The 16,743-nt window shown below is 32.9% G+C and overlaps 2 protein-coding genes across 11 annotated transcripts in view; both read left to right on the forward strand.

Annotated features, from left to right (window-relative positions):
• The window catches only part of LOC120351261 (sodium channel protein Nach-like), a 48,733-nt gene extending 37,685 nt beyond the window's left edge, over positions 1–11,048 (forward strand). The window contains exon 10 of the mRNA XM_039427836.1: positions 10,943–11,048. Within this exon, the coding sequence (XP_039283770.1) occupies positions 10,943–11,010 (68 nt within the window). The 3' untranslated portion in view covers positions 11,011–11,048. The remainder of the gene's footprint in view (positions 1–10,942) is intronic.
• Positions 11,049–15,804: 4,756 nt separating this feature from the next.
• LOC111049798 overlaps positions 15,805–16,743 on the forward strand; it is a 67,834-nt gene continuing 66,895 nt past the window's right edge. For 2 of the 10 annotated variants that reach the window (XM_039427846.1, XM_039427851.1), the window contains exons 1-2: positions 15,805–15,843; positions 15,942–16,011. Coding sequence is in view for 3 of the 10 variants with exons in the window: in XM_039427856.1 (XP_039283790.1) it covers positions 15,989–16,011 (23 nt within the window). In the remaining 7 variants the exon portion in view is untranslated. Of the gene's footprint in view, positions 15,844–15,887; positions 16,036–16,743 lie in introns of those variants that run through there. The other 8 variants (XM_039427847.1, XM_039427853.1, XM_039427854.1 and 5 more) reach the window with 7 other exon arrangements.

A 16,743-nucleotide genomic window follows, 5' to 3' on the forward strand; every position in this document is an offset into this window, starting at 1 on the left:
ACTGGTATTACAACGGTAGTTTGGAGTTGAAGTGTAGTTGATTGGTACCAGCTGTAGATAATGGTTCCTTAGAAGACCTATACAAATATAATTATCACTCCCCTATCATTGAGTAACCGGAAAATGTTGGGAAAAATTATTCACCTCATGGAAGAGAGTTGTTCATATTGCATTTATTATTACTGAAGAATGTCAGAATAATTCACAATTTTTTTGAATTTAGCTTAGCTTATTTTCATCCTGAAAATCCTAAAATGGAAGATGGAAAGAATATGTAATTCCTGGTGATGATTCATCGTACATCGCATATTTCCTGGACCATCTATTGACAATCAACAACTATGAAAACATTGAACTCATCTTTGAAAAACTAATTTATGGAGTAATGCATTTCAATCTTCAACTTGGTGCCAACCTAACAAAGTCAACTCAACTTAATGCCAACCTGACAAAATTATAAATTCAGTTACCAGTTAACTAACAACTGTTTCGAAGAGGTACTCTCTCTAGATTATAGTTCTATATTAACATATGGTATGGACATTTTTCAATTATAATTTAGAGAATAAGAAGAATATACATGCTAAAAGATGAACGAGCTTTAAACCCTTAAAAACCACCCTTAGAGTTGAAATATTGCTAAAAGATTTCTTAGTGCGCCTCTAAAGGGCCAACTGAACATACCTACCAAATTTGATCGTTTTTGGTCCGGTAGATTTTTAGTTCTGCGAGTGATTGAGTGAGTGAGTCAGTCAGTCAGTCAGTCAGTCAGTCAGTCAGTCAGTGAGTGCCATTTTGCTTATATATATATATATATAATATATATATATATATATAAGTTACATTGTGAGAACCTACAGCAGTCAGCAGTTTCAATACAACTTCTTAGAACTCTCCTGGAACTGTTGGAGCCAGCTTTCTCACGCATCGAGCGTCAGTCCTGCTTACAACATCGAAGCGAGAGGTACTCACTTTATCAAAATTCACTTGTTTAAATTGTTTTATTCCAAATTTTGTGTTTTGTAAAAATAAAGATTTCTTTTTAAAAAGAAATCTTACTGAACGCATTATTTAGCTGGCGCAGTCGGTAGGACGATCGGGATTAATGAACATAATCTTCAGTTTTTAAACTGTTAACGATCGTTTGTAATATAAGGACCTCGCGTTCGCGACATCCGAAAAGTGTGGTGAATTATCAAGCTGTGAAACACCAACATTGTGAAGTGCAGTGGATATCAAACTTCGATATCATCATCACCAAATCTTCTTCATCGATCGTGCATCATCAACGCTGAAAGGACATCAGAAGAGATGAGCATAGCATTCGTTTTAGTGTAAGTCTTAATTTTAAGTTTTAATATTGTAATATTTAAGTTGGTTATTCTTGAAACATTTAAATATTTCAGAATGCCTAATCAATCAGTAGATACAGCACCCTCTGCTGCTACCCCTGTTCTAAGAAAAGAATTCCTGGATATGATACCAGAATTCTCTGGAGAGCCATTATTATTAAACAGATTTGTATCGATTTGCGATAAAGTAGTTGCTAAGTTTTTTGTACAATCGAATCCCGATGATTTTCAAAATGAATATCTATTTTCTACTATTATTTCTAGACTCAAAGGTAGAGCTTTAGAACTTGTAACCAGTGGAAACACTTATGCTTGGCCTGAAGTGAGAAGAGTACTTCTCGACGGCTATCTTGACAAACGTGATTGTTTCACGTTGAATATTGAAATGACAGAATTGAAACAAGAAAGTAGCGAAAGCCCTTTTCATTTTCACGAGAGAATTCAAAAGATTCTCAACTTACAACTTGCATATTTCCTTACGAAGATGGCAGCAAACTCAACTATTCTATGCGAATACGCAAAGCAGCTTGCCCTTAGGGTATTTTTGAGAGGTCTGAATGAACCTATAGGATCACTGATGAGAACAAAAAACCCTTCAAGTCTAAGTGAAGCTTTGAGTATGATCACAAACGAAATGCAGTACAAAAACAGAAATAGTAATTATAATTTCAATCTCAATAAGAGACCAATCTCACAACCATTCCAACAACTTCCTCTGACTAAACAAATCCAACACTTTCCTCATACTAGACCAATGCAAAACTTTCCCCAAAACAAGACTTATCCGAACTTCCAAAACCAATCACAACAAAGACCAATGATTACACATCAAAATAACAATCAACAATTTCGCAACTTCAGTTCAATGAACCAACAGAGACCAATGTTTCAAAGGCAATTTTTCGGTCAACAACACAGACCACAAATGCAATCGCAACCAACTCCAATGAGTATTTCAACCAGAAACACTGAACTTGAACCCCCGAAAAAGAACCCCAGATTCAATCAACTGACAACCGAATTCGCTACAAACAATGACGAATTACTCAATACTAACAGAAACGAACTCTTGACTGACAATTTCTCAAATGAACCGTTCAATTACCCCGAAATGACTGGAAATCTCATGAACAATTTTGAAAACTTGGAATTGAATGATGATTACAATAATCAAATGACTTCCGACCAAACAGAACAAAATCATTTTTTAGGAGAAACGAGCCTCGGAACAAATTTTCAATTATGAACTTGCAAACAAAAGATAACGAACTCTCTTACTTTCTAGACCCACAAACGAACTTTCGAGTACTGATTGATCCCGGAAGTACGCAATCCTTTATAAAAAAGGTAATTGCACATGAAGGTTTTAAAGATTCCTTGAAACCAACACCATTTGAAGTTACTACAGCCCATGGTAAATCAAAAGAAAAATTCAGTGCTAAAATACCATTCCTAGGAAGAAAATTTGATTTTTTCGTATTTGATTTTCATAAAGATTTCGATCTCTTGTTAGGAATGGATGCTATAAAGCAATTGAGAGTAAGATTGGATTACATTAGTAACAAACTTTACTATGGAAACAACAAACAAGTACCAATACTGTATTACAATACAACTTTGCAACACAATGAACCTTCTAAAGTCAATAAACCTCGTCAACTGTGGACTTACTTGATTGAAGCACGTAGTCAGAAAACAATATCAATTCCGATAAAAAACGTGTCAAACGGAGAATGCTTTCTCAAATACCAAAATCTCTCTGGACTAGAAATTCCACAATCTATCCTAAAAGTTGAAAACAATAAAGCAATCTGTCTAATTACAAATTCATTTACGGAAGATAAAAAATTGACAATCACACGACCTTTTGAAGTTGAAAATTTGGAAAACTATGAACTAGTCCCTCATTCAAAATCCACCTCATCTCCAAACAGTAATAACTTGAATAATTTTGAAGTTGACCAAACTAGATTAGATCTTTCAACAATTAGAACCGAACACATGAATTCCGAAGAAAAAGAAGCAATATTAGAACTGATAAAAGAGTATGCAGACATTTTTCATGTAGACGGAAATAAATTGACATTCACAAATCAGGTCAAACATGTTATCAGAACAACCGATGAAATTCCAGTTTATTCAAGAAATTATCGATATCCTGTTGTTTACAAAGCAGAAGTTGATAGACAAATCCAAGAAATGCTAGATCAAAAAATTATTAGACCCAGTCATTCAGCGTGGAACTCACCAATTTGGATTATACCCAAAAAACGTGATGCATCCGGAAAACAAAAATACAGAATTGTGATAGATTTTAGAGGAGTAAATGCTAAAACTATTGATGATAGATTCCCATTGCCAAATATTGCTGAAATCCTGGATAAATTAGGAAGATGTCAATATTTTACAACTCTTGATTTGGCAAGTGGTTTCCACCAGATTCAAATGCATCCCGATAGTATTGAGAAAACAGCTTTTTCCACAGATACAGGTCACTATGAATTTCTAAGAATGCCTTTTGGATTAAAAAACAGCCCACCTACATTTCAAAGAGTACTTAACAATATCTTGAGAGGTATTCAGAACGAAAAATGTCTTGTCTATTTAGATGATATAATAATCTATTCTACCAGTCTCCAAGAACACATCCAAAGATTGAGAGAAGTATTTGATAGATTACGAAATGCTAACTTCAAAATTCAGCCAGACAAAACAGAGTTTTTAAGAAAAGAAGTAGCTTATCTAGGACACATAGTCACACCAGAAGGAGTAAAACCAAACCCAGAAAAGATAAAAGCAATACAACAATTTCCTATTCCAAAAACTACTAAAGAAATCAAAGGATTTCTAGGACTGTTAGGCTATTACAGAAGATTCATAAAAAATTTCGCAGATGTAACCAAACCACTAACAAAACGCCTAAAGAAAGGAACCAAAATTAATGTTGAAGATGAAGATTATGTGAAATGCTTTGAATATTGCAAAACCCTTTTGTGTAATGACCCAATTTTACAATATCCTGATTTTTCATCCGAATTTTTATTAACAACAGACGCTAGTAACGTATCAGTAGGAGCTATCCTGAGTCAGAAGAAAAATGGTGCTGATTTACCTATAGCTTATGCTAGTAGAACCCTGAACGAAAGCGAAACCAGATATTCGGCAATAGAAAAAGAATTATTAGCGATAGTTTGGGCAACCAAATACTTTCGTCCCTACTTGTACGGCCAAAAATTCAAAATTTATACTGATCACAAACCATTGCAGTGGCTATTCTCAATAAAAGAACCAAATTCCAAACTTCTCCGCTGGAGATTGAAACTAGAAGAATACGATTACGAGATTTGTTATAAAAAAGGAATTTTGAATCAGAACGCTGATGCTCTATCTAGGATCCAATTGAATAATAATGATGTTATTCCAGGTCCTTCAAGACAAAACACAGGTGAAGAAGTAGATAAGATAATAAACGAAGCTATTGAAATGCATTTTTCTGAACTTGACGATCAATCTATGATAGGAAATGTAGACGACAATGATGTACGTGACAACAACCTTGACATTCGAGAAGAACAACATGACTCTGACGATCAAACAGTGCATTCAGACTATCACGGTAATGAAATGATTGGAATTCAAACTCTTGACGAACCAGTAAACTTTGCTAAAAATCAAATATTACTAAATCTAGTGAAATACAATCCACGAAAAGTGAAAATACAAAAACTATTTGAAAACAAGTGCCGAATTATTGTAGAAATTTCCGAGAATAATTTTGAGAAAGATGTAGTAGAATTTGTAAAAGAATATCTAGTTCCGAATGTAAAATATTGTCTATACTTTGAAAATGATTTCTACGAAAGATTCACTGTAATAATTGCAACTTATTTCAAAAATACACAACTCAAACTAGTACGTTGTACGAAAAAACTGATTGATGTCACAAACGAGGAAGAGATAAAAGAGATAATCGATAACTATCATGTCGGAAAAAATAATCATCGTGGAATTCAAGAAACTTATGAGCAAATTAAAAGAAAGTACTACTGGCCAAATACTCGAAACAGAATTCAAAATTTCATCAATAGATGCGACATTTGCTTAAAAACAAAATACGAAAGAGTACCCTTGAACTTGGAAATGAATCTTACCCCCACTGCTTCAAAACCACTTCAAACTATTCATATCGATAGCATTACTTTTGACAAAAGGAAATTTTTGACGATAATAGATAGTTTTTCACGTTATGCACAAGCCTATCCACTTACTAGTGCACAAGGAATTGAAATAGTTGATAAACTACTGGATTTCTTCAGTCATCACGGTGTTCCAGAAAGTATAGTTTCAGATAATGGCACAGAGTTCACTAATAATGTGGTGAAAGAATTGATGGCACTTCATAAGATAAAGATTCACTTTATCAGCACACAGCATCCCCAGTCAAACGGCATGTGTGAAAGATTGCATTCAACCCTTGTCGAGCATATTAGACTCCTTAATAATCAAACTCAATTCAAAGACGATTCTATCGAGAGAAAAGTGAAACATGCAATTTTAGCGTACAATAATAGTATTCACTCTGTAACAAAACTAACTCCATTTGAAATTCTGAACGGACACATAAACGCAAATGCTTTATTTGACATTGACATTGGCAAACAGATGATGAACGACTATGTCAATCAACACAGAGAAAAAACCAAAAAGCTCTATGAACACATTAGAGAAACGAATCAAGCAATTAAAGAAAAGGTTATCGAGAAAGTGAACGAGAATAGAGAACCATTGCCTGAAATTCCATCCGATATCTACGTTAAAAATATGCAGAAACAGAGTAAGACAAAAAACAAATATAACAAAGAGAAAATCGAATCTGTGAACAGAGACCTTAAAACAGCTAAAATCGTACCGAGACACCATAACACAAAATCTAAAATACACCTTTCCAAAATTAAAAGACCTAGAAAAATCATCAAAACTAATGACATTGAAAAACCTAAGACAGTGACTCAACTGACTATTGACAATGACAATCCTTTTCCAGGTCCCTCTTCATCCTGTACGCAGCAAGATCAGGAACAGCAATAGACATTAAGAATGTTACTATTAATTCTGGAATTGTACCAATTAACCTTGGCAAAGCCAAACTTGTATATAACTCGCACGTTTTTGTACATAATTATGATTTGAAATCAATGTATTCAGAAATTGAAAATTTGAATAATTACTATGATAAGGTATCTCACTATTTTTGGAAAAATATTAGTATAAGTTCAAAAACCGATTTCGTTACAGAAAACAGTAGTAAATTAAGAGATGCAATCAACTATTTGAAATTCATCAACCATACAAAGTCTGTTATTGAAGAAAAATTGGAAATGATTTTGTTTTACAATGAAAACGTCAAACGCAATAAAAGAGGTTTAATAAATAGTCTTGGATCTGTTTTAAAATTTATCACTGGTAATTTGGACGCTTATGACGAACAAAAATACGATAAGTTGATTCTCGAACTGTATAATAATCAAGATAATTTAGCCAATCAAATTTCAAACCATTATTCAATCAGTCAAAACATTATTGTAGAATTCAACGAAACAATTAAACTTGTGAACCAAAACTTCAATGAATTGAAAGAGAAATTTTTGATAATTAATGATGATTTAAACGATTTCATAGAATTAGAAAAAATTAAAGATATTTTGAATCAATTACTTATAGCTTATAATATTTTATTAGACGTAGTTCATGACATTGAAAATTCTATTGCATCTTGTAAAGTAGGCGTTCTGCACCCTAGTATAATGTCTACTAAAGAATTGTTCAATGAACTTGTGAAAATTTCAAAATTCTATGACAAGAAATTCCCATTGGAAATTAAGTATAATAAGATGTTAGAAATAGAAAAATTGATTAATGTAGATTGTAAGCTAATTAAGAACGAAATCATTTATTTTCTCGAATTTCCGATTGTAGAAGAAGTAACTTTTGATCTTTTTGAATTATTACCAATTCCAAGTAAAGTAGAATCAAATTTTGTAACAATACTTCCACAAAACAAATACCTATTGAAATCTTCTGATAATTCTAATACTTTAAAAATTGAAGGATTGTATAAAGAATGTAGATTGATAGGAGATAACGAATGCTATCTGTGCTCATCCGAAGCCATCTCCCATCAACAACTGCAATGTGAAGCGGCTATCATATCTACTGGTTCCACTGACAACTGTAAATTCACCGCCGTCCAAATTGAAGAGAACCTCATCAAATGGATTCCCGAAATACAACAATATTTGGCAGTCTTACCAAAATTGGAGACCTTCCACATAGAAACGAAAACCGAAACTACTGTGACAACACTTCAAGGAATTTATTTCATCAATACAGCCGAAGGAAAAATTTACTATCGAGGAAAACCTCTGTTCCACTCCTCCCAAACGAGTGGACATCCAAAATTTCTAGAAAACATCCAATTAGAACTTCAAGATCATCAAATTCCAGACTTCCAAATCCATTTGAAAAATTTAGACAACTTTAATCAATTTAAAAACATTCAAGTGTCTCCAGTTATCCGAAAACCATATTTAACCAACCATTTTGTACATTGTGATTGTTCTTTGCGTGATTTTCACCGTGTACAAAAGAATCTCCAAAAGAGGACAGCAACCTTCTTCAAGAACTTCGCTACCAACCCCCGAAGTTCTCTTTAGGGAGGGAGGAGTTACATTGTGAGAACCTACAGCAGTCAGCAGTTTCAATACAACTTCTTAGAACTCTCCTGGAACTGTTGGAGCCAGCTTTCTCACGCATCGAGCGTCAGTCCTGCTTACAACATCGAAGCGAGAGGTACTCACTTTATCAAAATTCACTTGTTTAAATTGTTTTATTCCAAATTTTGTGTTTTGTAAAAATAAAGATTTCTTTTTAAAAAGAAATCTTACTGAACGCATTATTTAGCTTATATATATATATATATATATATAATACAGTGGCATTGTAGATACAGAGGCGTTTGAAAGACGGTCTAAATTTCCAACTATTGATTTACTATGTTCACTTTCAAGAGTTTAAATAACGAATTGTAGTTTTTCAAAGTTTGCCATTTTTTCTTTCATTGTCTGATCTCATTGTTCCCTGAAAACTTGGATCTTGAGAGAAATAATTAACGGATAAAATATTTTATTCCCTTCTTATTTCTTGCCTTAGATCCTTCAGTTTTCAGGTTTTTACGAAGTTGAAGATGAGTGGTTTCCATTTCTCCCAAATAAGAAAGATAGGGTATGGAATTCACCAGTGGGAGGGTTATCCGGTGGGTGGCCTCACTCGGAAAGAGCAGCACTTTATAGATTATCTTTAATCATTACAAGTGAAGCTCTGAAGTAGGTTATAGGAATATTTGTATAAATCTTTCATTTCTCAAAGCATTTCCCTCCAATACATGATAGGAATCTCACGGTACATTGAGCATGTTACAGGTTATTCAGTCTACCTCTTGTAATGTGTGCTTGATAACATCACTTCATTCAATTGACAGCCTTCATCCATGCAACAGAACATTAACAAGATTGAAAATATGAATAATATCATTCATTTCATTTTTTCATTCAAGAACAGTTATATAAGTAGGCCCGCGGTACAGTATGTTACAAACATTATTTTGAATACATCCGTGAGTTCACATGATAAGTTACATTTTGAATATAAGTTTGAAACAAGCAGAATCTCATTATTGTTTAAGTACGGAATGATTCTTACAATAAAAAAAAACTTGCCGTTGCTTTGTCTATGAATAGGACTATTTAAAATTTCAAACTATCCAAGACATAAAATATTCCGAATTTTCCAACCAAAAATTCCTATCGAAAGAGGAGGCATGAATTATATGTACAGAAATTACACAGAAAAATAATAATTAATTACTTATAGGAGTAGCTAATGATAAGTTATCTATTATAGAGCGTGGAGAGCAAAGCGCAAAAAATAAGCTATCAAGACTCTTTAATTGTTCAATACAGGTTATAAGCAAATTTGAATGGGGGAATTCTGATAATAACTAACTGTAAATATAACTTGTGATTACTGAGAGCACCACGAAATTTCAAATCTTCTAGTTCTCCGGCCTGAATGAATTCTGAATGAGCTCTCAATGAATTCTGATGAGGTCTGTCAAATTCCAAATCTACTAGTTCTCCTGAATGAATTCTGATGAATCGTTGAAAATGGTGGTAATGATAATCACTTTTGAAGACTTCAATGTCTTCAAAATTGAAATGTCTTCTTCAATGACTTTAAGACGAGATGAAGCCAAGTTGATTAGAAAGAAACAGTCTAAAAATATTGAATACATTCAACTATTTCACACCTAAAGTGAAATTGAAATTTTTGGCAAAACGAGAACAATTTACAATACGGTATGGATTCATGAACTGACCTTTGTTATTGAAAAATACATATCAGTTACAAGAGTAAACATTCATGTGTACTCCTTAAGATATTTTTCAGGGATCTTGAATTTTATAGGCATAGAGGAAAGTCATCAGATTTAATAGAAAAATGAAGATTCCAGGAGTTTTGAAGAAGGTGGCAGTTGAATATTGCTCACAATCAACATTACATGGAGTGAAGTACTTGGTGGAGCCCAATAGAGGGCTTATTGAAAGGTAGAAAATCCTCAATTCTTATTATCTTTGTACTATTCCAGGCCAAATATAATTGCTTCGATTAGCTCTTAATTTTCCAGTTTTCATGAATATTGAAAGGTGGAAGAATACGTAGAGGTTTTGACTCAGATTGCATTGTTGAAGTTCGTATGGATGGAAGTCCCCCTCTTAAGCGGGACTTGACTGTATTTTAGGGGAGAGATGCGCCAATTGCCTGTGGAGCTTCTCACCCATGACTGAACTTCTATTTCTTTTGAAACCCCCACCCCCTCAAAACTGAATTTCAAACAACAAAAGGATATCATCCAACCAACTAAACTAGCATCACTAGTAAAATAAAAAATAGTAGTTTTTTATTTATTATATTTCTGTAGCTTTGTCTCGTTTTTATAAATTGTTGCACAGAGTTTCAATTTTGCATGTTTAACCATTATTTGGAGAAAATGAGTGAAAAAAGCAAAATTGCCACTGTGTGAGTGACTGATGACTTGCGGACAATTTAGATATGATATTTATATAATGTTTGTTACCCAGGAATAATGCTCTAGAGTAGCCTATTGGTAGGGAGTTCGTAAACACTCTGTAGATTGTTTGGATCTTATTTCATAGATTGGTCATTTTACTATAACTTATTCCGAATAGATCTTGAAGCTTCACTGTATTGATTTTCCACATAGAGTCCACAACAACTTATCTCATTCCGATCATTTTGTGACTTCTTTCTATCTATCACTCTACAAATAATATAGTACTCACTAAAAAGTTACTTAAAATCATCCATTCCTGGCTAAACATATAATTGAAACTTGAGACAAGAAAAATTTAAAAAATCTTCAATCTCCATTGTCACGTTGGGCCTAAATTCAAATATTGTGAAAAATATGTCATTGCACTATGTCATTGTACTATGTTGAATGTTGCCAACAGATTATTTTGGAAATGCACAATACTTTTGGCGGCTGCTATTAGTGTTCTATGCCTGGCTTCGAGACTAGAATTGGCATTCTCCAAGCTGAGAGTTACGACTTCAATTTTCACTTTATCCTATCCGAGTTTTGTGCTTGAACAGCCGGTAGTTACAATCTGCAATTATAACAAAGTATTCAAATCTACCACCGGTCAGTTTTTCCAGTCAATGTGAGTATGAATTCGATAGAGCAATAATATAAAGTTGTGTAACTTACCTCGTTTTTGGAAAATTATAACTGGTGACCTTCTTAATTTCGATTTGAAAATTATTACGTTTCCTAAATGTAACAAATCACTTTTTGAGATATGAGTGTCCAAAGTTTAAAACTCTCGGGAAACCCATTTTCTAATTTGTAGCAAATAAATTCTCCATGATTTTTATTATTTATCTCATGACATATATTCGAGTTCTCAGCATGCTAGAGGAATCTATTTCATTTTGAGATCAAGAACCTAATTTGAGTCATTTTTTAAAACAAACAGTACACATAAACCATTTAAAAAAACTTTCTAGCAGACTTTAATTGCTCAACAAGCATAGGTTGCTTGCAGCTTGCTTTGCTGAATAGTCCGTGATCGACACTCTGAATACATTGATTGTCATTGAAAGACAAATTTCAGAATTGTTATAGAGGATTGAAATAGAATGACTTGATAATTCTTTCTTTCTAATACTTAGTCATTATATCATTGCAGGAATTTTGATAGCAAAATGGAGAAAGATCAGTTGGAACAAACTCTCCCTATGTTTATTAATTACTTAATTATGAGAAAGACCACATCATCAGAATCTGAGATGAGTATGCTGATGAAGTGGACCGATTACCTCCAGAAAAATTACTGGACAATGAGCGAATTCGTGCTTTTTGTAAGTCGATCTTCAGCTTTCTCAAACCGATAAATTGAAAAGAAACTGAGTATCCAAGAGGATGGATTCTTTCTCAGTGAGTTATTCTCATATTATGTCGGTGGCTAACATATCCATCCATGCTAAGAGGGCTGACCTCGGGGAGTTTGGGGGCATCTTCAAGAAGACCTTTAGGCCCGCCGCGAAGTAGATCCAGGCCACTCTTTCCACGCCGTGGAAAGTTTTGTAAAAGCATTGCTAGCAATGGCACGCCGCAAACTGCACCCAGCCCAGAACATTCCACTCAGTTAATGAGTACGATCTGGGAGGACCTTATCCAATGCCCCTGGTGCACCGGGGCAGACTAACCGCGTTCCATGAGACCTTTTGACAGTTCATAAACCGGTCGCCATCTTTGATTATCCTAACCGGTGCAGAATTCATGAACCGGTCGGAAACATATGATCCACAAAAAGCTAACCGGAACCGGAGAGCTCCTATTGGTCGAAAGTTTTAGCGTCATATGAAGTGAACAGTAGATGCCTATGAGAAAGGTAAAAGTTAAAATGGAGGAGCAAAGCAAATATAAGGTACTTTATTCTTTTGAAAATATATCCCATTATAGAGAACGAGGAAGTTGATTCATTATTGGCGGGTAAGTTTATTTTGTATTATATTATTGACAATCAACTTAGTTTGGTATGACTATCTTATTAGAATAAGTTATGGATGTGTTGTTTACGGAATCTATCCAAAAATGCCTTTGCATTGATTGGGAAATTGTAAATATTAACGCTTTGTTAATATTCCATAAGGACATGAACATAAAATTAATTAATTTATTCACACTAATTGACCGTGCGAAGTGAGGTCTATTGCTGTATTTCCATAAGGTCTATAGTTTGTGAAGTGATATTGCCATCCATGTTGGGTGACATTCTTACATGAAGTAGTATATTTGATATATACTAGTGTAGCTGTTAATATCCCTAGCTTGCAGATAAATTTGCAAAAAGTTAAGGCCGTCCGGCTCGCAAATATACTGGGGTCACAGCTCTAGCTCAGTAGTAGATGCATGAATACTCTCAATGTAATGAACCACCATGGGTTTCAATAACTGATGATCAATAATTCTTACCGCTGCTCTCGTGAAGATATTGAAGATTACCAATAAGGAAGTCAAAAAGATAGTTAGTGACTGATTATCAGTAACGATATATTCAATCGAGAATAATGTAAATCAACTATGTTTTTTCTAGTTGATCCTTGAAACGCTCTTCATGAATACAGGTATGCACCAATTCATCCTTTCGAAATTCCTTGAGACTTACAATGCCAGTTCTTAAAGTTCTCTGGATCCTTATATGATATATTGTAGACTTATTAATATAAATATCAGTAAGATTTTGCTGGCTGAATAGTATTACTATTATCAAAGGATGATAAGTAATAAGTGCTCTGAATAAGATCAATATTAATTAATCCACTAATTATATATGCTGCAGAATAAGAATGCTTGGTACCAAGACAGCTCAAACTGTATATCACGAGGTGAATTAGGAAAATAATAAAAACTTCTAGAATTTTGTATGCTGACATAAAACACAAAATATATCCCTATAAAATAACATGGACAAAAATATTTCTTGATAAATATAATTTTCTTTGAATAAATAAATTCTCTAATATTTTAACAACTATCACAGGAGTTGTTAGCATTCACAATATTGTGAGCCATAAAAATATCTATTCATTTATTGATACTGATGATGTGAAACTTCAGGTTGATTCAGAATTTGACAAATTGGAACCTGTTCAGTCTATGGGTTCAATATAATTATATTTCAAACAATAATTAATAATTAATAGAATAATCATTTAAATCTCAGGGTATGGACTTGTGCCATGCATGGAAATAAGCTTCCTACATCCATCAAAAATATTCATAAAAAAGAGTTCTTAGTGAATATATTATAATGTTCAACATGTTGCAAAATTTTCAAACTTGAACCAAATTTATATAGCGCTTTTGAATAATTCCCCAATTCACTAAAAAGGCCTTAGTGTTAAATGAGCTCATTTAAACTTAACACTCACTCAAACGATGATCGCTGAAGTTCTTGTAGAATAATTAATTATCTCCAATAATTAATTAGTCGAATGCTTTTGACTCCGCTGGGCTAATGTATGGTCCAGATTTTTTGTAATTTTCTATCAGTATTGAATGTATATGGGAATATTGTACTATTAAGAACTCTTTAACAATCACTGAGTTCATAAACAATCAAACATTAATTACAAAACTTGACATTTAAAAAGGGACTGGCTTGATGATTTTTTAAAAATTAATTGAAAGGAACCCTATCCTCATGTGCTGCCACATCGGTCGAGATCACAAGCCAGATAGAAGAAGTTCTCAGAAAATTCTCATCTCTTCCTCTAACAATTTGTAAGCCTTCCTCTGATTGGCTTTCTAGTCTTAGTAGAATGTGATGTGATTGGTTACTTAAGATTCAGGGTTTCTCCAACTTTGTTATACAAAGATAAATAAAAATTTATACATAAATAACTTTTATAATAGCCTGTGAGCATTCCAATAAATAAATCTCAATATATGACACTACAATGCGGTATACATTTAATTTTTATGTGAGCTTTGTATACTCTTGGTTTTTCATACTTTTTTCAGATTTCAATAAATATTCGAGTAACATAATAATCGTTGCTTTCTCATTACATAAACCTTCTTCAACATCTAGAATATACAATTTTCTGAGTAAAATATAATTTAATTCATAATATTTGAGTGAGCAATCAGCTGATTCATTCGATATTAATTCAATAAATTGTTGACTGATCTAAGATTGATTGATATATTAAATCAAAACAAAGGATTCTAACTTCAAATTGTACAAGCAATCTTTTTTTTCTATAATCTGCCATTAATAAACAAGCCGCTTCATTATTTTATTTTTGCCAAAGAATTCTCATTACTGCATAATTACAATTTTGCATGGTTCTCTTATCGCTTTATAGATAATATGACTACTCCTTATCATGAATGAGATTCGATTTCATTAGAGTGATACCTTGACTAGGCTATCTGTTCCTTCAATTTCACATTTCTATTAAAGATTAGTTGGTTTCTTCAAAATTATTTTATGGGGTCACATCACATCGTCATATAATTCGTCCTCTGATTTCTGATACAGAACAATAATTTGGGAATACAATGTAGATCCCAGTGGTTTTGGATCAGGAATCATACAAGTTACAAAGCCTGTTAATAAAAATTACTGAGAAACGTGTCTTCTAAAAAATTCAACAATATGCATAATAACAAATAAATTCAATTGAAATATATGTGCCCTACATCTAATCTCCTACTACATACAATACACAAATATAAATAATCTCCTCCTCAACAAATAAACATAAAACATCTTTTTGAACAATCCCTCCGCCCTCAGCTAGGAGCGGTTCTTTGTGGTACTATGCCGCTAAAATATTTCAAACATTGGTGCAAAACCATTGCCAACTGACACTATAATTCTCAGGCTTGTAAAAATCTAACAGTTCCTCTTTGCTGCTTATCACATCATGATTCGTATATTCAATTTTTCCCTCTTAATAAATTCTGGGCTTTATATTCATACAATAAATAATCTTAATAGCTAGTCTTTGGTCATTTATCAACAAGAGATTCTTAGTCATTAAAACACATGAAAGTTTGGCTTAATATAATTTGATTGAACAATGCGGTTTTATCATTTGGCAGATAATTTTACTTATTTTCTCTCTTTGGATAACACATTAATAATAATAAGGTACTTTTTATAATATCCCACACATAATTTACATTTTTATGACACTTGAATATTTCGAAAAATGACAGTTTTGTAGGTTATGATACATCAGGCACTGGTTATTGATGTTCAGAACAGTGAACGATCGATTTTAATAGATTTCTGTTGAATCATCTGTCGCCATCTTGTGATCTTTGGATTGCTTGGTAAGTTGGCTTTTAATTTAAATAATAGCTATTTAATTAGTTTGGGAGTGATAAAGTTGGTAAAGATGGCTTCTAAATTTTCCATTTCTTTATTTCAGGTACTGGTTTAGATGATCGAAGTGGATACATCATAGACTGGACAACTATGTTGTACTGTGATTTGGATAGGTACGTATTCTGGCAACTGACAATGTGAGTGACAATTCCATCATAATAATATTTTTGTTTACCTTTCTCATTGACAGAATCCAAGGGCAGGGCAGTGGACTGTGGATGATAGTTGGTATAAATACCTACAAATAAATCTTTGAATTCTGTACATAAAAATACTGATAGCTTGAAGTGTGGTAAGTACGCCAATAAAAGACTAAATGAATCAACAATATAAGATTTAATAATAATAAGATGATAATAGTAGGCAGATGGCCACATACAAAAACAATTGTGTCAAGTATCCAGGGATCAATAAAATAATGATAGGCAGGTGGCCACATACAAACATTGAATCAAATATCTTGAGATCAATAAAATAATAATAGGCAGATGGCCACATACAAAAACAATTGTAAGTAGGTTAAGTCTTTGAATCTTTAAATAATAATAGGCAGATGGCCACATACAAAGGCAATTGAGTCAAATCTTGGGAAAATTACAACATGTGAAATAATGTAGAGAACTACAACATTTAAAAGAAATTAGGTCAATGACATTAATGACCATTGAGGTCTGACAATAACTGCAAAGGTATTAATGATATTAAATTATTAATGATATTGGTATTAATGATATTGCAATAAATGCAAAGGTATTAATAGTGATACCTGAAATGAATATAATTTGAGGGCAATAATGAAAGTTATTACTAAGGTACAATAATAATGATTAAAAAATGACAATAAG

The sequence above is a fragment of the Nilaparvata lugens genome, chromosome 5 (genome assembly GCF_014356525.2).
Source record: "Nilaparvata lugens isolate BPH chromosome 5, ASM1435652v1, whole genome shotgun sequence".
In the NCBI taxonomy this organism is placed as follows: domain Eukaryota; kingdom Metazoa; phylum Arthropoda; class Insecta; order Hemiptera; family Delphacidae; genus Nilaparvata; species Nilaparvata lugens.